The sequence below is a fragment of the Grampus griseus genome (genome assembly GCF_964374135.1).
Source record: "Grampus griseus genome assembly, chromosome: 9".
In the NCBI taxonomy this organism is placed as follows: Eukaryota; Metazoa; Chordata; class Mammalia; order Artiodactyla; family Delphinidae; genus Grampus; species Grampus griseus.
In genome coordinates this window covers 34815192-34841973 of record NC_139003.1, presented here as the reverse complement: position 1 = coordinate 34841973, position 26782 = coordinate 34815192, and the positions used below count along the sequence as shown (strand labels likewise).

The 26782-nt window shown below is 36.1% G+C and overlaps 1 protein-coding gene across 2 annotated transcripts in view; it reads left to right on the top strand.

Moving 5' to 3' along the window:
* Nucleotides 1–26782, top strand: part of FOXP2 (forkhead box P2) — a 528540-nt gene that overhangs the window by 376227 nt on the left and 125531 nt on the right. For both annotated transcript variants that reach the window (XM_082662359.1, XM_082662358.1), the window contains exon 5: nt 655–744. In XM_082662359.1, coding sequence (XP_082518485.1) covers nt 655–744 — 90 coding nt within the window. The remainder of the gene's footprint in view (nt 1–654; nt 745–26782) is intronic.

Here is a 26782-nt window from a genome sequence, read left to right as displayed (position 1 = left end):
ATTCTGTCACACATAGAAACAAACCTGATTGGTTGAGTGGTAATTTCTTTGTTCTCTGATTTTGCTAAGAATGCAAATGAAAACCACTCAATTTTATTTGGCATTAAAACTGCACTTTATTTTGTCAAAGGAGAGGTTTCCCCTTGAATTGTAAGTACAAAAAAAGTGTTTTTAATCTTTAGTGAAAATCCTTATTAATTCACTTTCAAGATAATCTGATGTTGATTTGTCAAATTTAATTACAGCTTCCGGTAACACTTGAAGTCTACTGCTTTTGCTTCAAAATTGTAATATGAAAATGCAAATTGATTGATAATTTAAAAGGGAGTGGGCATTTTAGTTGAACACTCAAAGACAAGTTCCTTGTGAAAATGAGGTTATTGATGCAGTTTATGATTTTTTCCTCTTTAAGCACTTTTAAACAAATTACCTTTATTTTCTGCAGGATTACATGCATCTGTTATTTTAAGTAAAGTTGTGTATTTGTGTGTTATGTGAATTTTTTTCACATTAGAAGAAAAAGAATATTTAATGATTCTCTTTAGAAAGGAGGTGGGATTCTCATACATTAAAGCCTATTACTATTAACTAAGGAATAACTGATAATTTACCTTTCAACAAAATATTTAGATATTGCTCACTTTTCACTTCTAGGCTCTCCAAGCAGCAAGACAACTTCTCTTACAGCAGCAAACAAGTGGATTGAAATCTCCTAAGAGCAGTGACAAACAGAGACCACTGCAGGTTAGTAAAGCATTCCTATCCTTGGGATCTTACTTTAAAAGACGTTTGTAATGATTACAGATGTGCAGACCCAGTTGTATACATACAGAAAATTATTACATTTGCATATGTAAGTAATTCTAATTCAAAAAGAGAACTCATTTCATCTTCTTAAAAGAGAAAAAATAATCTATTAGCATAGATTTCAAAAGTTTACAAGGTCACTTTTTGGACAAGTTGTGTAGGGACATTTGGTATACATAGGCATTAGGAGTTTTGTATAAAACTCCCTTGTGGGATTTTAATGAAATTTTATTCACAAACAGGTTAAAATGTGAAATGTCTTCCTTAAAAGCAAAGTTATAGTAAAATGGTAGGGAAGAAACAAAGCAGTCTTAGACAACCCTTTTGCAGTTGTATCCAAGTGACAAATGCAGAAAACCTCCAGGGTTGCCAAAAAAACTGTTTGAGTTTGCCAAGGAGTTATTGCTGTTGCCACAGTTATAAAAACACATTCTGGAGTTTGTTGTCCTTATTCACTATGTTTGTCCTGTGAAACTGATAGTATGTATGTCTTTTAAAGTAACTTTTTGTTACATAATACAACCATTGTTTTATATAGCTTTAACCAAAATATATAGGACATTAGGGGAAAGAAACATTTTTATAGGGTACTTTTTAAATGTTTGGAAGGTAGAATGTGGAATTGTATAAAACATTATTCAAAATGTTTATCAGTTCTGTTGAAAGATAAGCAATGCTTCCTTTTTGAATCATGTGTTATGTACACGTCTAATAAGACAAGCTTAGTTTTTTTAAAAAAGTCAGCATCTTTCTTATTGCTTTATTTTAACAAAACAATCTTGAAAAAAAAATTTTTATGGCCTAGGTTTCTGTTTTCATTTTCAGGTGTACTCTCAGATGCTAGTAACTAAGTCTTACATGGTGCCCTACTGAAGCTTAGTTTGTGTAACAGAATTATTGGCTACTGATCTACACAATCCAGAAGCTACTCATTACCTAAAAACTGAATTGAATGCATAGTCCCGAGGCAAATATGAGATGAGAATATATATTCTTGGGAACAAACCCATTTTTGTGGGGTGGATGGGAAGAAGGGGTCCTGGGGATAGGGGATGTGACGTACCGATGTCTGCCATGATTGCAAATTAAAGTTATATTGAATCAGCCTAAGTTTAAGATTCATTTTAATTTTTTTCTTTTTTAAAATAAATTTCACATTCTTTGTTTTAACTAGTCAGTAATTCTGTAGTGACAAACTTTCCTCACTGTCATATCCCTGCCCGAGTAATAACAAGTGATAACGGTGGTTGGAGTATTTCCATTGAATTATCTGATGCCATGAGAGCCTCTCCATACATTTACATGACAGAGAGAAATTTACATAGAAGTCACAGATAGCAAATGAAATGTTTATCCTCACTATGGCTTCAGGCTGGGAATTTTGCTTTCTTGTTGGTATAGCAAAGGAGATTTAGATGCTGGCAGCATAAGCCAAAGGTAGGGAAGAGTTTATTGTTTCCAATACCTGAAAAACACTGTATATTGTCCTAATTCTGTTTTTATCATATCTCATGACAAAATAGACAAAATAATAAGTTGTTCCTCTCCAAAGCTAAGTCCAGTAGAAGTTTCTTTATTGCTGGTTACCAGGGTATCTCTGGAAAGAATGGCTGGGCTTTAGCTTTTCTACTTTCCTTTTTTGTTGTATTGGAAGGCAAAAATGTGATACTTCGTTCAACTAAAATATACATAATTTTTCTTGGAAAACACACACACATATAATGTGGAAATACTAATGACTCTAAAATAAGAAATTGTTGCTCACGTACCAAATGTTGTTATATAAAAGTTTGAGCAGAACTCCTCAATTTTGTTATTTTATCACCAAAGGGTGATTAATAGTACTATAAATACCTTTTAACAATTTCAGTGGCTAACCATTACCACAAACTTCCATTGTGTCACTTACATTTAGTGCTTTGTGACTCATATTATTATGAATACATATCCATTGTACATATTATAAAACTGTAGCATTTTATTATTACTTTGTAATTTTAGTGGGATCTAATGCCAAAATGTCATAGGAATGAAAAGTTGGTTGGTTTTTATGAATAAGAATTTAGAAATAATGAATGAAGACTTATTTGTTCACCAAAATATACACTGCAATTAATATGAGTCTACAGTCTTAGTGTTTCATAGTACTTGATAAGCTTAGCAACTGGAAACATGCTGGGATTGTATTGAAAATCTAATAGCAACCTGATAGCATTTTATACTAGCTTACACATGTTGTCAAAGGGGGATATTAGGTAATGCTTATCTTTGCATCTGCAAATACTATTTAACATGAGTTGCACTATTTGCCACTTATGTTAAAGAAAAGGGTAGAATATCTTTGTTAAAAATTTTAACCATTTAATATGAAAGTAACACTTAACTTCTATGATTCTCTCACAGCCGACTTCTTTTTCTACTTACCTAAGAGTTTAACCAACCTTTCATAATAGAGTTGGTGTAGATTATCTTTTAGAATTAGAAAAAGATAGTTGAAAATGTTTCAAAAGCTATACTTTCAAGGCAAAGTATTTGGTGTTAATAGATCATGGTGGCTTGTACTTTATCAGGCATAACATATTTTTAGAAGACCAGAAGAGATACTATGTGGTTTTTATTTTAAAATATAGTTTTGATGGAGAACTATTTTATAACATTTGAAAGAAAATACAGATTTCCTTAAAAATCTGTTTTAATGGCTCAAGTCACAAGAACAATATTCAGTTGCTTTGTTATATTCAACTGAATTTCTTTTAAATGTTTAAAAGTGGTGGCCAGATTTGAGGTGTGACATGGTAGAGAGAATATTTCTAGCAGACTAATATTTATCTTTTCAGGTATTTTTCATTTACACTTTTTCAGGTTCTTGTACTACAGATAGCTTAGATAGTAGCATATCTAGTGCAAAATGGAAAGAAGAAAATCACATCTGACAAGCTTGAGTACCGATTGTAGTAGTGATTTCACTTTCATGTATAGATATCTGAATATATCTTTGAAACTTGTTCACATATTCTGTTCATTACATGAAACACCAATTGAATAGGTCCAATCAGTAGGTACATTGATTAATGACATATTGATGAATAATATACAAAGATTGTGATGCAAATGGGAGCTGATATTAAACTAAGCGTTACAAGATGTTCCTTCTTTACGTTCTTACTATGTATCCCAGAAAAACGTAACTAATAATAACAGCTGAAGACAGCCTCTCATTTTAGTTTGTTTTATTTATCTGTATCTACTCCTGGCACTTCTAGACTTGATATACCCATAGCGTTCAGTAATGAGAAAAGTTAGCCAAAGAGAATATGTAATGCTTTCAATTTCATGAAACTAATTTCCAGGTTATTAAAAAGAGTAAGTTCACACACACATATGTACACACACACACACAAATACATTTGCATACACATACATGCACACTTCCATAATCTATAATTTTAAAACTTTTTGTAAAATACATTATCAATTTTCTAGCCTATGACAAATCTACTTAATTTAGTTTAGGTATGAAAATTGGTCGCATTATTGTTCTTGTTACATTTACAGCCATGAGACAGACTTGTGGTTCTTCAACAGCTGTGCAGAGCAGAGACGTAAATTTAAGGTAAATGCCATTGCTTTGCTATCTTAGATGAATATTAGTATATAGCGTTGTAATCACTTCCTTCGTTGTAGGTTAATATCTTATATAAGGTTCTCTTTTCCAGTAGGTAATTAATTTTTTTTTATAATTCTGTTTTAAATAGTTCGAGAATGGAATAGTAAAAAGCAAAAGTGAATTAAACCTAGGGGTCTTATTCTGACTCTGCCACAAACTAGTTATATAAGCTTGAGGAAGTCACTCAACATCTTTAAAATAAAGACATTGGGATACCTGATGGACAAAATATAATATTCTGTGGTTAAAAATTTATTTCACTTTTTTTTTTGAACTAAGTGATAGGCATCGTAATGTTTCAGGAAAAGCTGTATCTTGGATGTTAGCTTATGCATTAAGGATTATGTTTGCCTATTCGTTTGTTTTCAGTTACAGAGCACTTTATTAACATGCCATAGCCAAAAATAATGCTTTGGAATCAAAATAGCAAATCCCATATGTTTGAAAACCATGGTGCAAGTATCATTTTATATAACATCTAAGGAAGTTTTGTTTAATGCCTTGAAATAATTTTATAAATTGCTTTTAGGGAAAATCTAAGCTACACAAGGAGTTATTTTACCATGTATTTAATAAACTACATTAAAATATGTTGTGATATAATACAATTTAACAAATTTCTACCATCCTCTACTTCACTCCAAATTGTTAAAATTAGCATTGTCCAACAAAACAAGAAATTCTGCAATAAACTAATCAGCATTTCTAAAATTTCATGTTCCAGGGAAAAAAATCAAAAATAAAGTATAAAATGTATAAATAATGAAATATTTATCCTGGGTTAAAATACTAACTCTGTGGGTAATAGAATTGGACACTGATAAATATGTTTTAGGAAATTATTAAAGTCCATTCATGCAGTGGTAAAGAATGAAATTGAATATTTCCTTTTCAACATTAATATTTGATTTCTAGTTATAAGAATTAGAAACTAAAACACATTTTGTTCCAAATACTGAAAGCAACATAAGCAAGAAATCTGCAATATGTGTTTGAGTAGGGCAATCTACTGTGATGCAGAAAACTTAGAAAGAATTTTTTTTTTTTTTTTGCGGTACGCGGGCCTCTCACTGTTGTGACCTCTCCCGTTGCGGAGCACAGGCTCCGGACGCGCAGGCTCAGCGGCCATGGCTCACGGGTCCAGCCGCTCCGCGGCATGTGGGATCCTCCCGGACCGGGACACGAACCCGTGTCCCCTGCATCGGCAGGCGGACTCTCAACCACTGCGCCACCAGGGAAGCCCAGAAAGAATTTTTAAAAGTTGTTTTTTGCTATCTATATTTTCTGTATATCAGAAAAATAAGCAGTATTATATTTTTATATCATAAATTTTAAAAAGAGCTTAATTTAAAAACTACTAAAAAGGACAGACTATGCCTTTTGTGGTCCTCATTTTCCCATTCCAGTAAAGAACATTTCTTAAAAGGCAGCGTGAAATAGACAGTCTTGTAGGAATGTTACAGAATAAAATCATTCTTAAAATATTATGATGTTGCCACCTGCAGCCAGATGCACAGGGCTCACGCCCTGTGGAGGAGGGTCTGGGACATCCAGTCCATTGCTGCTAAGTGTGCTGCATGGAAAACTTGTGAACGATCCACTCATGGCATGGAGGACAAAGAACATATGTTTTGGGGTCTGAAGCCTATCTTTGCCCTCAATTAGTAGAACCTTGGGTAGAGTAACTTGATCTCTTGAAGCCTGTTTCCTTATCTCTAAAATAGGAATAAGGATACCCACCTTGCCAGATTGTTGTGAAGACTAAAAAGAGTACTATATAAAGTGACTAGCATGAATCCTTGCACTTATAATAAATTAATAAATAATTTCTGTTACGCTCAGCTCCAGGAAATTTATAATTAATCCAAGGCTATGATAAATATTCTATAATATGTTACCTTCTACTTGGTCATAATTGTCACAATTCACTATTCACTCTGATATGAAGTGTGCCTAATTTATGAGAAAACAACAGTGAGTGTTTTAGGTACTACTAGAGTATGTCCCCCTGTTGTAGGCCTCCACACCATGTATATGTCACACTTGCCACATATAAACTTATAATGTTTGTCTTCCCTGCTAGACTGTGAGCTCTATGACAGCAGGGATCATGCATGTCCTACTCATCTTCCAGTGCCTAACACAGTGCCTGGTGAATAATAGAGCTCAGTAAATACCTGCTGGAACAATGAATGAGGGGGAGATTGTGTTGAGTGGAGAGTGTGAGGAAGTTGGAGGGGGTAAAGCTTCATTCATTCAGTGAAAACTGAGTATTTATGTGTAATATCCTCAGGGACTTATGATTTGGTTGAGGAGATAGTAATACTTGCGCACAAATATCAGGGCACAGTGGATGTGCTGTGGGAGTCAGAAAAGCAGAAAGTGCTATAAGTATTTTACCTTATTTTACTGAGTATAGTTGACTTACAATATCGTATTAGTTTCAGATGTGCAACATAGTAATTTGATTTTTTTTATAGATTACACACCATACAAAGTTATTTTATAAAGTATTGACAATATTCTCTGTGCTGTGCATTACATGCTTGTAACTTACTTGTTTTATAACTGGTGGTTTGTACCACTTAATCCCAGTCACCTCTTTTAGCCTTTGTCCTACCCCTCTTCCCTCTGGTAACCACTAGTTTGTTCTCTGTACCTGTGAGGCTGTTGTGTTATATTTATCTGTTTTGTTTTTTAGATTTCACATGTAAGTGAAAATATACAGTACTTGTCTTTCTCTTCTGACTTATTTCACGAAGTGTAATACCCTCCAGGTCCATCCATGTTGTCCCACATGGCAAGATTTCATTCTCTTTATGGCTAATATAATCACATCTTCTTGATCTGTTCATCTATCAATGGACACTTAGGTTGTTTCCATAGCTTGGCTATTATAAATAATGCTGCTATGAACATTGTGGTGCATATAACCTTTTGAATTCATGTTTTCTTTTTTTTTTTTCTTTTGGATAAATACCCAGGAATGAAATTGCTGAATTGTGTGGTAGTTCTATTTTTTATTTTATTTATTTATTTATTTATTTTCGGTACGCGGGCCTCTCACCGCTGCGGCCTCTCCCGTTGTGGAGCACAGGCTGCGGACGCGCAGGCCCAGCGGCCACGGCTCACGGGCCCAGCCGCTCCACGGCACGCGGGATCCTCCCGGACCGGGGCACGAACCCACGCCCCCTGCATCGGCAGGCGGACTGTCAACCACTGCGCCACCAGGGAAGCCCTCTATTTTTAATTTTTTGAGGAGCCTCCATCCTATTCTCCATAGTGGCTGCCCTGATTTACATTACCACTGACAGCGTGTGAGGATTGCCTTTTCTCCACATCCTCACCAACACTTACTATTTCTCGTCTTCTTGATAACCATTCTGACAAGTGTAAGATGACATCTCATTGTGGTTTTGATTTTCATTTTCCTGATGATTAGTGATGTTGACTCTATACGCATTTTAAAAAGAAAATTATTAATTCAGGTTCAAGTGATCAGGGAAGGCTTTGTGGAGAGGTAGCATTTATGTTAGGCTTAAAGAAAGGGAATTTGGTAGATAGAGAAAGTAAAGGACAATTTTTGATGGAGACATTTTCAAAAGATGTCATCAAAGATGTAGAGATGGGAAATGGTGAGGTCTGGTTAGGCAAGAGTAAGTAGTTTGTTTTGACCAGCATAGAGATGTCACACTAAAGGAATAACGAATGTATTGGAGGGCTAGAAGTGTACATAGCCAATTGTATACAGCCTGAAATGTCAAGCTAATGAGTCTGTACTTTATGATTTAGGCAGCAGAGGTTGTTAAAGGTTTTTGATGAGGAAGTGACACAATGAAAGCAGTGTATTGTGGAGATCTAGTCAACAGTGCTGCATCTGGAGGATGCTTTGGGGGAAGGGAGTTGTGAGAGATCTGGAATAAGGTAATCTTTAAAAAATTTTGAGGCTGGCATTTCATGAATTGAGCTTTAGAAATGTTGAGTTTGAGGTGATGGCATGAAAGTAAATGGAATTAGCAAGCTTTTAGAAAATTAGAGTTTGACAGAGAGGTCAGAGTTAGAGACAAATATTTGTGAAATAATCCAGAAGTGATGGATGAATCCACGAAAGTGGAGGAGATTTCTGAGAAAGATAATCTAAAGAGGAGCTCACTAACATCGACAATTTTTAAAGCAAGAAGAAAAAGAAGCAGAAGAAATTAAAGAGGGGAAAAGAAGAATCAAATTAGCTTTTACTCTATTCAATAAGGTCAAGGAAAGGGAGAGTTTTTACAACACAGAGCTTGTCAACCACATCAAACAGTGACCATGAGGATGAGCATTTTCATACATGCACTGTTGAACTGCAACACTGATCATTTCTAACCCTCCTCTTTTTTTTATCATTTGCTAATAACTCAAGATTTGCAATACTAATATTATCAGTAATGAATGGAAAAAAAACTTACTTTAATATAAATGTTAAATAGAAGGTAGATAATAAATGTACTTTTACTTCCCTGATTGCTGTGTTTCCAATCATATAAGCAAATGTATATTGCATATATAGTACTGAGTTCCCACAAATTAAATCTGGGAGAAAACTGCTTTCTAGGAGGTCACATTTTCTCTTTTCTTAGCTACCCAAGCCCTTGCCTCTTCCTGTAATCCATTAGGATTTTAAGTATATATTCCCTTGACTTCTCTTCCTTAACTAAAGTAAGAGCAAGAAAGAAATAGAACATTAATATTGTTAAGGGAGCTCTCCATAGGATTTAAGACTTAGGCTGTGAATTTTACCTTAAGATGTTTGGAGGTGTTGTACGAGCTAAATTGAATGACAAAGTGAAGAACAGTGTCAGTACATGATTAAAAACAAAAAGTGAAATTATTTTGAAATTCACTTACATTTAAGATTCATTGTGTTTCCTCTGTGGATTCTATTCATATCTATAATCCTGCATTCTCCATTTCTACTTGGTTTTCTTAAAATTTCTCTGCCACCTTCACCTTTTCCACTGTAGTTTTTCTTCCTTTGCCATTCCGTTCTTTCCTCTCATCATGTAATCTTTTCCATTTAACTTAATCTCTGTCCCTTCAGGCCCCATACTGAGAAAAGAATAACTTTAAGTGCCTTAATTATTTAATTCTATCTTGAACCTAAACGGTATTCTAGCAGATCATTTTACTAACAAAATAGTCAAACTATGTGACTTCTTAAAATCCAGTATCCAATATTTTAGTTCTGATCTTGCCCCAAGAATAGTTTCTTTTATGCTATTTTAAATTGTAGTTTTAGTATGCAAGCAGCTTTACCCTTGAATAGCTCAGATACTTAGGAGGACCTGAAGCATTTCATGCAGTGCGAGAAATCTCCTGTTACTGATGACATGTATAGGTGGCTCTTTCAAAGTCAGCCATCAGAATGGTTTTATCCTCCCTTCCTTAAATCCTTTTGCCAGACTTCCCAGAAAACTTAGTAAGAAATTCAAACTAGAATTCCTTGGGATGGTTGTATGAAATGGCAGTTTTCCTAAACAGATCTTAGGGTGTGCATGATAATTTTAATAACGGTGAATTTGGAAGCACGGCATTTGAAATGATCAAACAAAAGTGTAATGAATTGTTCTTTCAAAAATATTTGTCACTGTACCTTACTATGAAAAGCATATAAGCTCATTATAAGAATCTCATATGATTTTTAAGTTAAATTATGGTTGGTCACTAAGTTATTTTTCCCAAAGGCACTTAATAAATGTTAATAAATTGCTATAGTGTAGTAGATATTTTAAGATGAAAATTATGTTCTCTGATTAGATGAGGATGAAACCACTCATGAGAATTATAGTAGACCCTTGACATTCACAGGGTATGCAGCCTGAGATCTTCATGAACCCTCAAATTCAAGAAATTTCCAGTTCAAAAACACGAGAGGTCTGTGCAGTCTTTCTCTGAATCAAATTACCATCGTCACGTGCAGAGTGTAACACAAGTTAACTTTCCAACTTTCAGTAAAATTTACCTCTTGATTAATGTCAGTTTTTTTTTTAATGAAACAGTTTTTTTCACATCACAGGTTTTTCTACATCAGTGAGAACAGGTAGAGAACAGCAAAGCTATATTTATGATGGAAGGATCCACAGGGGTGGAGGAGTTAGGTTGTGTGTGTGGGAGTCAGCATTCTAAAGACTAGATCAGCCCCCCCAGCATGCTTGATTTAGTTTCATGGCTTGACAAATTCCACAGGTGTAATGTCTTGGAACTTTGGGGTAATTGGAAAATAATCAGACCAATCCTCAACATCTGTGAATTTTAGGATCTTGCAATCTAGCATCAATGAGGAAAATCTTAAGTGAACAAACAAGTTCCCCGTACTTTCTCTGCTGATATATTATTTGAAGAATTGAGAGAGGCACTCAAGATTAATGTTAATATTTTCATCCTTCTTACTTGTAAATATCCAATAACATCAGTAGATAATCTGGGCTACTCCTTCACAGTAAAAGTTGCCTGGGACGTTTTTGAAAGGCATGGGGGAAGGCTGTGTCTTGGGTATGAAGAGACCCCCATAGAAGTTCAGTAATGAGTAGAGGCTTTATTTTAGTAACCATTGACTGTCGACTGGTTTGGCCCCGACATTCTGAGCTTGGTATTTTATCCCTCAAATTAGGGAGCCTCTGTTTAGATTCAGTTCACAGTTGAAGGTCTTGAATCACATCCAGCTTGGCTAAAAGTATTTGGTGGTTATTTAAAAAGAAAGGATTTGTTTGATCATGCCGATTTTTATAGTTCTATCATCATAAGCATAAAACCTGCAGGACCTAGTAGTTAAGCATCTTGATAACACAAAACAAACAGACAATTCCTTTGCACAGCATATAAATTCTTAACACTTCTAATGCTAACACTTGCATTGCTGTAAAAGCTGCCACTTTGATATCTTCTACTGCTAGTGCTACTGCACATTCTCAAGTGACAAACCAAGGAACACATTGAACATTATGATGTGCTGACGTGAGGAAAATTTGTTGTCTCACAGAAAAACTGGAGTAAATTCTTCAATAAAATATCCTTGTAAAAACAAACAAAAAACATCAAAGGAGAAAATCATTCTCTCTATTCCACCTTCTTCCCATAGAACCAAGCATGTAATAGACATTTTTATTTTATAAATTTATTTATTTATTATTATTATTTTTTTGGCTCTGTTGGGTCTTTGTTGCTGTGCACAGGCTTTCTCTAGTTGCGGCGAGCGGGGGCTACTCTCCATTCCGGTGCGCAGGTTTCTCTTTGCCGTGGCTTCTCCTGTTGCAGAGCGTGGGCTTTAGGCACATGAGCTTCAGTAGTTGTGGCGCATGGGCTTAATTGCTCTGTGGCATGTGGGATCTTCCTGGGCCAGAGATCGAAGCTGTGTCCCCTGTATTGGCAGGCGGATTCTTAACCACTGAGCCACCAGGGAAACCCCTAGACATTTAAAACATATTCATTAGTGATTAAAATACGTTTAGAGTTCTAGTTTCTCAAAAACGTGGGCATCGTTTAAACTTTTTCTTTTATTCCAGGAGAATTTATTTCCCTTAATCAATAACCATCGCCACTCCCCTACATAGTCTTAGAGTTCACTTAGGCTAATGGTAGTTTTTAAATCTAAAAAATTACTTGAAAATCTTTTAAAAATGGAGAATCTTGGGTTCATCCAAGAATATTGAGTTAAAATTTGAGGGGATGGGATCTTAGAAAATCAAAATATTTTAAACTCTCCCAGGAGATTCTAATGCAGCTGGTCTATAGTATGTAGGAACCCTGCAACTCTTCTGCAACAGGAAAGTGGTTCCCTGTAATAAAAATTACTGCGTCTGAATTCTTATTAATATACTGTCATTTTTCCTCCCAGGGACTCAGTTTTCCAACCTACACAATTAAATGGCTGTAAACTAGTGATATCTCAGTTTCCTTCCAGACTCAGCAGTCTTTTAATCTCAGTCCTGTGTTTTGTTTTGTTTGTTTGTTTGTTTATATATGTCTTTAAATCTGAGCTAACTAAAAAGGTCCCTGAGCGGGTTTCTTGGGATACCTCTCTCTGTTCATTCTTTCCAGGGGCATTTCCAACAACATTGTGAGAATTTTATTTTTACTATCCTTAGTTCTCCTGTAACATTATAAGATCTTATCTTTGACTTTTTAAAAAATAATATCTGCTTTCTAAAGTCCTCAGTATATGTCTGCTATGCCCAATTGGCCTTCCTTTAGGAGTTAGAAACCTTAAGGAAAAAAAACTCATTGTCTTCAAGGATAGCTGTCCCGTGCAGTGGTCCTGCATGCTGATCTCATTGTCCACAACCCAGTTTTTACAAATTATATGAGCAGCAGTGTCAAACTACTTATGGTTCCTCCAAAATTGCTTCATGTCTCCATACAGGTGACCTTGCCCTTCTCTTTTGTCAATATGCCCTTCTCTGCCTTTCCATCTGGAAAACTTCTGTGAAGCTTTTAAATCATCACTGTCAGGTACTCTATGAAGCCCCCTTTGAAACCCTCACCTGCCACACGCACACAGTGTAGAATTAATTATTCCTATCTATGTATTATTTCTATGTCTTAGGTATACTTCTGTTCTTGCATGTATCACACTGAATCATATTTACTATAAGTTCCTTGAAGGCCAGAACTGTCTCATTCATCTTCACATTTCCAGTGTCTGGCACGTAGTATGTTGTGGGTTTTTTTTGTTTGTTTGTTTGTTTGTTTTATTTTTTTTGGCCGCACTGGGTCTTCGTTGTTGCACGCAGGCTTTTCTCTAGTTGTGGCGAGCGGGGGCTACTCCTCCTTGCGGTGCGCGGGCTTCTCATTGTGGTGGCTTCTCTTGTTGTGGAGCACGGGCTCTAGGCACGTGGGCTCAGCAGTTGTGGCACACGGGCTTAGTTGCTCCGCGGCATGTGGGATCTTCCCGGACCAGGGCTTGAACCCATGTCCCCTGCATTGGCAAGCAGGTTCTCAACCACTGCGCCACCAGAGAAGTCCCATGGTACATTTTGCATAAATGCGTGGAGTCCATAGACAAGTGCTAGTCTATAGCCCTATCAAATTCCCCCTTTCTCCTAGGCTCGAGGTGTGTTTTTTTCAGTTGCCTACTGGGGCATCTCAACCCAGATCAACTTGTCTCAGACTGCAATTATTTCTCTCTCCCCACACTTGTTTTTGTTAACTTTTTCTGAATTCTGTTCTACAGTCTCCAGCTGTAAACCCTTTTAATTTGATTGGGCCATATTCCTCTGCCGTAATGTGAAAATCACTCTGTTTTTCAACCTCTCAGCATGGCACAAAAGGCTATAAATTATCATACATCTGTTACTTTATAACCATGATTTAATCCTCACTGCTTACTGAACATGCTGTTTATTCATTTATTCATTCATTCACAAATGTTTGTAGTTCACTTCTGATATACTAGGCACTCTGCGTGGCATCATGAACTATTAGAAGTTGGACACCTATTTGCCTTTGTTTCTATTTCTCCATCTGTTTAGAATGTCAGCCCCACACTGTCTTATCTGGTTGCCAAACCTTTACACACACCTCAAGATCCTATTCCCTTGAGTCTTCTGACTCTTCACAGAGAAATAATCCCTCACTTACGTATATTTTCAGAATCTGTACCATACTTTTTTATTATTCTACATGTATTAGTTACAAAGGTAGATTATACCATATTTTATTAAAGTTATTTGACTACTTCTGTAGCTCAGTCTCAGACTCAAGCCCTTTGAGGTCAGAGATTATATTTTATTTCTAACATAATGCTTGGCACATGGTAGATGCTAAATAAATCTTTGCAGAATTGAATTGAACTAGGCCAATTGAATTGCTGTTTCTTTGTCAGAATAAGTTCAAGGTACCACTTCTTTCAACCTGATGAGACAAGTATGAAGGTATATTTATCAGCTTCTCTGTACTTCGTAGAAAGAAACTTGTAAGCAGACATGAATATCATTATCATATCATATCATATGAATATGAATATATCATATCATATCATATGAATATCATTAGAAGACCAGATTCAGGCCCACCCTGCTCTCACATTACTAACACATCTTGTCTATTCTCTAGTTAGGCAGTCTGTTTATGAATAATACTCCAATTGATTCCCTTTCCCGGGTAGAAAACATGTAATATACTTATTTAACAATAACAGTGAACTCTTTCTCCTTTTATCTTTACCTAAATATTTTCTTTCCTGATTCTGTCTTCTGGTTTTTGAATTGTGTATACATATAAATATTTTGCTTTCAATAAGCCCTTTACTCCTTATTTAGTCTGTTTCTTTTGAACAAGATATACTGCTTCATATAATTCTGTACTAGTCATGCTTCTAACCCCACTAAATATCAATGATACTTTTACTAGGGTACTGGAAGTGAGAAATCTGCTCAATAAAATGATATTGGAAATGTACGGGACACAGATGATATATGAGGATTTCTCAAATAATATCAGGGAACTATACGTTCTACATGATTTATTGGTATATAGTTTTTATGAGTTAATTTTATCTATTGCTTTAGCCATGGGGATTTTGGATATTTCGACGAAAACCCTGTCTAAATTTACTATGGAGTTTATCAGCTGCTCTGTTCAGGAATATAGATTTATTTTTCCTGTGAAACATGAACTCCATAGACAGAAAGTCCAGATTTGGCTGGTACAGCTGCTCAAGGATGACGCAAAAGACCAATGTTTCTTTCAGCCTCTTGTTCTGCCCCAGTATAGCCTCTGTCTTCATGGTCACAAGAGGGCTGCCCCTTCTCCAGGTATCATGTTCATGTTCCAGGTAGAAAGAAGGGGAAGGCAAAATACAAATAAATGCAAGTCAGCTGAATAACAAGTTTTCCCAGAAGACCCACAGAATAGCTTCTCTTTCCATTTCATTGGCCTGAACAGTATCACGTGAACACTCATTGCTTCATCTGAGTCTGTGAAGCTGATTATATTCAGCCAGGCCTTTCGTCAACTTGAACAAAGTTTGGGTCCTTTTGGTAGAGAAGAAGAGAAGGATGAATTTTGAGATAGGCATCTGAACAGCGTCTGCCGACAACAGTTTAACGTAGCTGTTAGTACCTCATGGGGCCTAAGAAATCTGTGAAAAGAGATTCTGTTTAAATTAAAAAACAAACTCTTGTGTTGAGGGCTGACTTGCAATAGATTGCAGTAAGGGAGCTTCTCTGCTGTGTAGGAAACCCCAAGAAAAGAGATTTTATGACTTGAGATACTTTAGTGACAAGAAATTTTGGTTTTTGGTAAAATTTCTTCTAGGAACATTTAGAAAGACATAAATCTGGACATTAATGTGATTAAAGGTCAGTTAGTTATAGGACTTTATTCTAAGTTTTAATATTTTTAATTATAACTAAAATGTTATTAAAGACTCCATATATTTTGAGTACTAGGTAAAGCACAATACAACGTAAGCGAAGCAGAGGTAATTCTTTCCCTCCAGGAAATTGCTACTGAGGCTGGCAGCACTGGTGAGGTGCCCCAGCTGAACATACGTAGGCAGTGGAACAAACACTGGAAAGTTTAGATAAATGAAGCATATGCATATTTTGCAAGTACAGAAGCAAGTGTTTTTGAAGGATAGTGAAAAAAATAGTCGTAGAAGGTAAAATTTAAACAAGTTAAGGTCAGAAATTTTTTTTTTTCACTTGGCTCTTACATATTGCTGGAAACTTTAAAAGAAAGTTCTCACTTTCCTTCCAGCTATAGTGAAGATAAGAGTTGTATTCCATACTTTTTCTATATTTCCTGCAGTAATCTGGATTGTAAGAAACTACACTAGAAAAATAGGTACTACCAAGGAAACCCTTCTTGCTCTCCCTCACCTCCATCCCTACGGACCCACATGAGTTCCTGCTGTGTTCCAAGTGCCAGGTACCTCGCCCATGATTGGTCATTTTATCTCCATGGAAACCCCAGAATTGGTCAGTACTATTCCTGTTTTACCTGTGAGGATCAGAGAGCCAGAAGCGTTCCGTAACTTTCCCAAGGAGCCAGGGCAGAATGTCAGATGTGTCTTGTTACCAGAACATTTTTTTTCCACCATCCTTTATGTTTGAAATGAATGAATCATTTCTTCAGGAATTCTCAACTTCAGGACAGGCAGGAGGACAGAACAGGCAGACATTCCTCATTCTGTGAAGGCTGCCTGTCTGGTGGAAGGCTCACCATTCTGGGGAGTAAGAATGGGAAGTCCCTGTGCTGTGTGTGATTCTGCCCAACCAAACCAGGATTATTCTTGTGAGTGTTTGTCATCACTTCATCCAGGGCTCCATGAGAATAAGAATTAATCATTGGTTTGCATCTGAGATACTGTAAATGCATAATGATTTTTAATAATCTCACCTTCTCTAATAGGTCCTGCATGCTTTCTGGTAATTATCCAGAATGAAATTAAAATGAAGTAGAGTCCATCCTCTTCTTAAAGTGTGTGATTTATGAAATTAGTGCAATTGGATTTTATCTTGCAAACAAAAGAAATAGTATAACTTTTATACTATTAAATAGTATAACTTTTAATAGTATATTAAATAGTATAACTTTTATACTATTATTTAATAATAGTATATTAAATAGTATAGTATAATATACTATTTAATAATAGTATATTAAATAGTATAACTTTTATACTATTAAATAGTATAACTTTTATACTATTATAGTATGAACTTTTCTTCAGAGAAATACATCATAAATTTAAGAAGCAAAGAAAGTAAGCCAAATAATCCTGTTATTTTTGTTCTCTGTAGTAAAATTGTGAACGTTTAAAGATGTCTAGCTATTTTTTTATCAGCTCTACCTGTATGTGGTTTTTTTTAATTTTATTTCTAATATTCATTTGCAATAGGCATTTTGCATATCATTAGACAAGGAAGATGAGACTCTAATGCCTTGTCAGTTCAGGCAGGTATGTGGTGGACTAGGTGCAAGGTAGGAGGAGGAAATAGATTGTACTTCACAGCTCATTTACCCTCTGAAGAAATATTCATTTCTCTCCCTCTCTAAATCTCTGTGTCTCCCCCCCCCATCTCCCCTTCTCTCTTTCTCTCTTTTCCTTTCCCCCTCTCTTCCTCTCATATTCTGGCTTTCAGGCCTCACTTTGCAACCCCTTCTTTAAACACTAGAACATTTAAATCTATCTATGAAATACAGAGACGCATATACATAAAGTAAAAAAGACTCAGTACTTTCTGGTCCGTGATTCCTGAGACTTTGAGGACACCAGAACTTGTTGGAAGCAGTGTGCATGAGATATCAAGTTTCTGATGAAGGACTGTTAAATGGGTTATTCAGTGCTAAGATGTAACTTGCCATCACTAAAGGGTCAAAATAGCATTGATTAACAGTGTCATACCAAATACAAATTGCTTTAAAAGAAACATCTGTTCTGGGACTAATTGAGAGTGAGGACTACTTCTTAAGAACTACATCAGAAAGGAGTACTTAAGCAATCGATGCAGTTATGGTATCTGGCATTCCATTCAAGAATTTCCAGCACTGCTGGACTAGAGCACAGGTTAGTTAATATATTTTATTCCCCGTCCCCCGACCTTTTTGCTTGCTATTCTATTCAAGGAGATATTTATTTAATAAAAAGAGAGTTCAGGAGTAATGTAGAAATAAATGGAAAAGTCTACTTTATACAATTTCGTATGAAACAAATAATTACCATGCTCCAGTGGAAAAGCTACAAGCTAAAAACAAGATAGCAGTAAGATTTCGAAACTGGTTTACAGTACTTCCATGTATTAGAATTTACATCCTCAGTCAATCAATCCATCAGAGAAACATGACTAAATGCCCTCAGTGTATTAGATACTTTGCTAAGCAGACATCAGGTACCATAGGGGATTCAAAGATGTTCCTATCCTCAGAGAGTTGGCAATCTGGCTAGATAAAAAATTCAAGATAATAACCATTCTTCTAAGCCATTTTAAACAAAACTCAGTGGTTTAAGGTTAAAAATAAAAACCCTCCTTGACAGTTATGGCTTTTTATGGAATAAATTGCCTTTTTTTTTCCCCCTCTAAGTGTTTAGTGAATCAGCCATCACTTATAAACTGAGCAGAGTAGGGTTTTCTTCATTTTTTGTGCCTCCTGAGGCTTTGTTTGTGGTTCTTTAAAATTTGTTTAGGACTGAGTTCCAGAGTCTAAGGGATACTGAAGCATGGAAACGAGTCTAAGGATAACAAGTAATATGATAGAGATGGTTAAAGGGAAAATGGGAGAGCCGATCACAAAGGGAGTTTACCCAGATCGAAAAGAAGAAAAGGGAGAAAAAAGTATTTTAATAATTTCTTCACATTCAAAAGAAATTATCATGCCGAGGGTAGTAGGCATTTATTTTTTTGCATTACTGAGACTAAGGGAAGAATATAAATTCTGTTTTAATAAGACTAATCAGAGTACTTATGTGCCGAATCCTCATGTCAGTGAAGGTTTTTAAGAGTTAACATGTTTGATGAAAAACATTTATAGCCACCGTTCTAAGTCCTGGTTTCAGTTTGCAAATAGCCTCATTTTGAGTGATTATTAAAGCAATGTGTGCTTACAAAAATAATTCAGAAACACAGAAGAATATGAAGGACTCAAATTCACCCAAATTCCAACCTCCCAGTGATATTATTAACACTTATCTACATGCTTACCAGCATTTGTGTGTGTGTCCACATGACATCATCATGCCAGTCTAGAAATGAATGCAGTTTTATATTTTGTAGTTTCTTTTTAAACATAAGAATCATTTGCATCCAGTTGTTGGCGTACAGCTTCATTTAGGACCATGGAAAAGCACGAGCCTGTTTGTAAATGACCTGTTGTTGCTCGGTTCATGCTTTGCTGTAGCGGTAAGAGGCCAGACTCTGCTATATGGGGGACTCTGGGTTCCAGGACCGACTCCAGCACTCAGTACTGTATGACTCTGGGGAAGGCAGGGCAGTGGAGCCTCATTTTCCGCTTCTGTCAACTGAGGGGATTTGACTCGTCTCTAGCTCTAAAAATTTATTATCCTAATGCTTTGCTTTTAGCAAAAGTGTATACCTTTATAGCAGCTTATATTTACAGAAAAATCAGCCTTCTTTATTACATGTCAGAAAGCTTTTAACTTTGATAACGAGTTAGTTTTCGCCTTAATAGCACAGACAAAAAGAAACAAGATTATTTTAAAATTTGGAAATTTATGACTCATTTACTGAAGTTAAAATATTCTGATAACTCAGAGAAAAAGTGAAATTTGTTGTTAGAATATTATACAATGTGCATATTAATCACACACAAATATAGTTTTCATCCCATTATGTTCTACGTGCCCCCCCATGACATGCCAGCTTATCTATTTAGAGTACTTTTCTGTGTGCTCAATTGTATATGTAAGGTTTCTAATGAAGAAAAATAAAATAAGGAATATTTAGAAATATAATTATGTAGAGGTCACAACTGTGGAAATTGCTTCTCTCACAATCACTATAACTTGGCTTTATTGCCTAAATTATATAGTAATAAAAATTATCTGTATACTCCTAGAGTAACTAGTCTTGGTTCTTAGTAAGAATTTGCAATCTATTTATCTAAATAGAAAACAATTCTGTTATTATAGTCACTTTTGAAACAGTGTTTTCTAGTACACTTGAAGCCATGAGTTGAAATACTTCAGATACTGTGAAATAAAAAAAAACTTTAAACTGTTTCATTAGTAAAAATGCTTGCAGGCTTCCCTGGTGGCGCAGTGGTTGAGAGTCCGCCTGCCGATGTAGGGGACACGGGTTCGTGCCCCGGTCTGGGAGGATCCCACATGCCGCGGGGCGGCTGGGCCCTGTGAGCTATGGCCGCTGAGCCTGCGCCTCTGGAGCCTGTGCTCTGCAATGGGAGAGGCCACAACAGTGAGGGGCCCGCGTACTGGAAAAAAAAATAATAATAATAATGTTTGCTACAATTTATTTATCATAATAGCTATTATTCGTTCAAATCAATCTCCATGAGTTATGGGAAGGAATATAGAGCTGGGTTCAGGATGCCTGGACCATAACACTGTTACAGTGTTGTGAGAACTTGGACAAATCATGTCAACTCCTCTGACTCTCTGTTTTCTCTTATATGGTGAGAATTACTAAATAATGTGCATGAAAATGTAATAGAAATGTAAGCTACAATTAATTTCTTTAGTATTTTTCCTTCTAATAGAATGAAAACACTTATAAAAGTAAAATCCTAAATGAAATAGTGAACTAAGAATTCAGCCAGTCAGTGTTTACCTCTTCAGAGGTCAACAGCATATAAATACACAGATCAGTTTTGTTGATTGCTCCCGTTCATTACTGTGCATGCTCTCATTCATTTTTCAGGAAATAAATAACATCTTTAGAAAGCTCTAACTTCATTTTCCATTCATAATAGAAGATTAGAGAGAGACAATTTTGTTGACAGATTACATGGGTGTCTTATATTCCACCAGTTGGAATCTAGTGAATGATTTAAATACACCAAGTACAAGAATATGTATTAGTAATAAACTGACTTCCTTTCTGATGGCACTGAGCATGTGAATACCCACAAACACAGCTGGACCCTTTAAAGGATGAAAGTAGATTTCTGCTTGTTAAACTCTGATGTATTATTGTTAAAACATAAATGGAACCCAGTTTTGAAAAGGTGTTCCAAAAGATGCCACAATTATCTGAGCTGCACATACATCTCCAGATGATCTGCAGACTTTGCGTGATTCTCCATTAATGCATTTGCTCTTAGTTATATATAAGGATTATATTCCTTACTGAAGTTTTCTAGTTATATTTTTATTGTTCTTTTTAATCCTTTTCCATGTAAATACATATTATTTAAGAAAAATAACTCCAGACAGTACTATCATAAGTCAGTAACAGAAGAGGCCAAAAATGTAAGGGATAGAATTATTTGGTATTATACTTATTCCACTAATTAATAGTAACCAAATAAATATTATGGCTTCCACAAAACTTTTACCATTTTTTTAAGTCAGGAAACATTTTAAAAATAAAATATCTTCAAAAAATAACATGCATGCATTATTGTTTGGAACATGCAGGTACCCATTGAGATTAGTATGATGTGATTTGTCCTGCAGCTGCTTCAAATTAAGAACAGGTGTGGGAGACAGATTATGCAAATACTCATATTAATGTAATTGTCAAATTGGTGTGTTTACCATTGTGCTTTTAAAGAGTAGACTGTACTATTTTAAATGTAAATTAGCTTCATTCTTGAGAGCAGCTATTGGGTAATGGAAACTTGGTCCTGGCTTAGAAATGAATAATTTCTAATAGACAATAACACAATTCTAAAATCTGACATTTTCTTTCCCAGTAAACTCTTCCACACATAAAAAATGACAATTCTATATTATTTTTAGTACATATATAGTCATGGAGGTTTGTGTAAGTTTGAGTTCATTTTGGCACGAGACTACTATTTTCTTTTTTATTGTGGTACATAGTGATTACTCTGATAGCTTTTTATCTCCTTCTATCTTTTCTAATTCAGAACTCATCTCAGCTTTCCATCTCTATGGATCTAAAGGCTCAAGAAATATATTCTTTGGAGAAATTGCATTATATTTAATTTAATAATAATCTTACCTCATAGAATCTAGTTGCCTTCCGTTGTATTTTAATATTTGAAATGTTTAAACACTAATGTTGGTATTTTTAACCATGTTTTATGAATACAGAGCAGGCTTTTACTGCTAGTTCATTCATGTATCTGTGTGAGGATTTTATACGTGCCCAATGTCATGATACACCTACAGCTCTGCCCAAAAAAGGGCTTTATCTTAGTCCCTAGCTGGTCTCCTGTGCCTCTTAGTGACAAGTTTGTTGGCCATTATATCGGAATATAATGTGGGTGACTAGGCCAGTGAAAAGGAAGGCTGAGGTGTCAACCAGAGATGTTAGAGAAATCACATTTCTTAGGTTCCCATCCTTTTTCAATGCCTCTTTTTCTCTAACAAAAGAAAAGTCCTAAAGCATTTATGATTTTATTTTCACTTGACATATATTCAGGCTTACTTTTTATATCTGGTAATGTATTTCTGCTTTCTCATTTCACAGAATAAGAAACTGAGCCTCAGAAAGGTTAAATTACATTATCTAAGGTCATGTAGCTGGTGGTTTGAGCTGGGATGTGAATTCAAATCAGTCTGATTCCAATTCCTGCGCCTCTTACCTTGCCATTAATCACTGATAACATGCATCCCTTAATTGCTGTTTAAAATATCTCAGATTTTATGTTTTTAGAAAACATGATCAAAATAAGGGGGATGACAAATATGAAAACTACCTTTTCTTGAATGTCTTTGTTGTTTTGAATCCAGATCAATCTGTGGTTAAGACAAAGCAGTGGTGATGAAGGGAAGGGATTGGAGGGACGCATGGGGCCTCCCCCATGAAAGCAGTCTCCATCACCACTACCACTAGAAGATTCTACTGGAGTGACTCTGACTTCCTTTATTCCTTTCTCTCCTATACCTCATCATCCCCAGCTGTTGGGAAGCACTATTAAGAAGGCAGTGGGACTTGGTAATGAAGTTAGATATTCACCCATGAATATGGGGAATTATCTTTTGATACGGAAAAGAAAAAGCGAGTGGCAGTCCCGAACCTCTACTGGAGGTTTTCTTGGCGTCATGAGAGTTTTAATATCAAATGGTAAGAGATTTTCTGTTGGAAAGAGTGCTGTTTTTTTAATAATTGGTCCTCTTCCTTCAGGTTGCCTCTCTACCGCACATCATGATCAAGAGGGGGGAAAGGGTTGATGGGGAGAGAATGATAATCAGAGATGCCAACAAGATGAGCTTCTGTAAGTGCAGCTTGCAGTCTCTATTCCTCATTAAAGAGTCTATCATTTATCATTATTGGCAAGAAAAGGAGCTGCCACTGAGACCAACAGTGGATAAAAAGTAGCTGATCCAAGGGCTGCTGCTGCTTCCCCTGCAGGGATCAGAAAAGGAACTGCCACATCCTTCAGGCCCCTCATAAATTCCTAGGGGTGACCATGATCTGAATTGTTCCCCCCTAAGGAGAAAAGCATACAGTAAAAGAGATGCTGGTACTTTCTGAACTTGAACAAATGAAAGTATGATACAGTGTTTTGTTTTGATACATAACAGACGTAGCAATGGCTCCTCAGGCTTTGTTCATTGATTCAAGTCCTAGTCCAAAAATGCATTCTCACGGGAAGGATCACCAAAAGGTAGTTATAGGTCTTGCCCAAGCCACAGACTCCAAGGACATCTAGGGTTAGTGCCTCTATGAAGGTATAGTGCCCTACATAAGCAAAGCAATGAATGCTTCCTTGTTGTACCCTCACTGCTTTTGATATTTCCGATAAAGTTGGTAGCAGAGGCATTTCAGAAGTACTTTGAATAGGAGTTTCTTACTTCTACTTTGATGCTTAAAAGTATATTGCTGCAAGACCATCAGCTAAAGTGAGATGTCTACTAACAAAAAAAAATTAATAACTTTATAGATATTTTGTATTGCCTTTTGAAGAAAAACCCTAAACCAGGTTGAAAGCTATACAGTATATCTAATCTATTACTTTCTGTTTTATTCCCCCTATTATTATTTTAACTTGTTTTGTAGTCATTTTACTTTTTCAGCAATTGAAATTAATACATGAAATGCAGTTTTTACATTGAGCAAGAAAAGCTTTTGCTTTAAGAAATGCCAAGTCCCTACCCTGAATCCTTGGGCTCTAACCCTATGTCCATACGTTCCTGGACAATGCCTCAAGGTAAAAAACAAAGATTTATTCTGTGCTCAGTGTCTGATTTGAAATATTCAGAATATAGACTTACTCAGAGATTGGAAGCTGGTTTAATACATGTGCCAGCCATCCTGAAAGGCATTTCAGTAGGCTCTGTACCCTGGCATTTGTTTTAGAAATAATTGCATGCAAATGTAGTTTAACATCTGTACTATGTCTCTTAATCCTAACCAGGCATTTTCCATTAGATGTACTCTGAAAATCACATTAAGAAAAATATATCATCTGTGAAATTGTATTCTGAATGCCCCAAATAGCAAAGAAAGGGGCAGTATCCAGTTAAATCTAATGTGAAGCATTCCTTTTTTCTCCTGAATCCCAAATTTTAAAATGTTTATTTCATTTCTCTTAGTGCTGCACTATAAAATTGAAATGAGATTTTCTGTTTTCCAAATTTTTCCATTTAGCTTACCACAAAACTCTCTTGAAGATGAAACTATACTGCTATGTAAAATTTCCTTAATTTTTGCTTGGTAATACAGAATGTAAGTTAGTTTATGTTGGTACCTTTATGGGAATGCAATTCAGATAAGTTACATTTTAGTACATTGTATTCTTGGAAGCAGAATTTTCCAAGTGGAATTTTGTTACTGAACTGACTTTAAACATACTATAATTTACTCATGTACTTAAAAAATTAGGGAAAGAATATTAAGGAATAAAACATATGCAGAGTCCTAGGAAAGCAACTGACTGGAAGGAAGAGGAAGGGGAGTTCCTGGAAAAAAAGTTATTTCTTGCCATCATTGAGATTTAAAAGAATATCTTGTGCTCTTCTGCATTGGTCACAGTTACTACTTCAAGACTGTAGTAATATGACTCTAAATACCTAAGAAATGTGTTCATGTATTTGACCCTTCATTTAATCCTGCAAGCGAAAATCAGGTGGTGTGCACATGTAATTATGAGAAATTTGAAGCACCTAAGGGCCACTTTGCTTTCCATGATGCACTTGGAGATCTGGCTTCTGACTCTCTGTCTCCATCCCTGCCACCCTCTCTTGCCTAGCACTATTTTCTCTGACGTTGCTGGATTATCAGTGTTTCTCTGAATGATGCAGGGGCCCCTGTATCTTCAAGCCTTCATAACGGCTGCTTCTTTGGTCTTGAATGCTTTCCACCTACACCCACCTCACACCCATTTGTATACTAATGTCCATTTATTATCACCTAGTCTAAAATGCTTTGCTATCCACTGTCTGCCATGTAAGTACTAAGTACCCTTCCTCTGTACTCCCATAGAACCCTGTGCATCTATCTGTCATAGCACTTATTATGATACCCTTCACTAGTAGTTTGTCTTCCCAATTCGTCTCTAACCTCTTTGGGTTAGGGACTCCTACTTAACCCTGCATCCCCATTCTTAACCTAGTAAGTAGTTTTCCGTAGTATCCTGCAGAAGTGAGAGAGAACCCCACCCAAAATTTAGTTTAGATGTCGAAGCTGATGACACTCAACACACCAAGAGAATTTGAGAGAAATTTGATTACTCACATGGGAGACGCTGGGGGAGAACCAATGGGGCAGAAGCAGGTCCAGGCTGGCTTGGGATAGTAGAGGGTGTAGGCTGGGTCTGTATAATGGCTATGGGGCGAGCTGGGGAAAAGATCACTTGAACAAGTGTTTTAAATTTCCCTCAGTGGCAAAGGTGGAGGTGCATGCACAAGTTTTCTGTCCAGATGTGGAGCCATAGGGGAAAGGGAGGTTGAGGCCTAAAAAGTCAACAGTCAGATAAGAAATGGAGTCAGACCCTTTACTGTAAGTGGCAACTAGATGGTCTTTAAATCTTTGGTGAATAAAATACTGAACGAACTACAGTCAGTCAGTAGCCCCCCATCATCAACAGGTAGCTTCAAGCACCTACATGTCCTGTACACCATCCACTTCTTAATGCTTTCTCATTCAATAAGGAAAGTTGTTTTACCCAGGCCTGTTTCTTACCTTCTACTACCTCACCTAACCTCCTTAAGGCAACAAGAGACATCTGTATTTTCTTTTGATTACAGCAGAAAAAGAGCAGAAACCTAAGGACTATTACTCTTATGTGAGCATAAGCTACTTCTGCCTAGCCCCAATATACCCAGGGGGAAAATCCTATGCATAGAATCCATCTTCTTTATCTATTAAGTAATTACTGTATAACTTAAAATGCTGTCTTCCATTCTCCACGATGATCATGAGAAATCCAGCTCCCTGTTTTATTTTATTTTTTTAAGAAGAGCTTAACATATTCTCTTGAACAAAGCAAACAAGCATAGAACAAAAATAGAATATTCTACCAGTATTCTGCATGAGTATCTCATGCCAGAAGTGTCTGTTGACTGCTGTCTTCATCTCCTCTTAGAATGTAATAAGTACATCACTTGTAGGAGCACTACAGGCATCTTTTGTTTTCCAATGACTTTAGGTGCATGAAAGACACTTGATTAACGTCCCTGGAGATTCAAGTTGTCTAAGTAGTCAGTGGACAGGTGTAGGT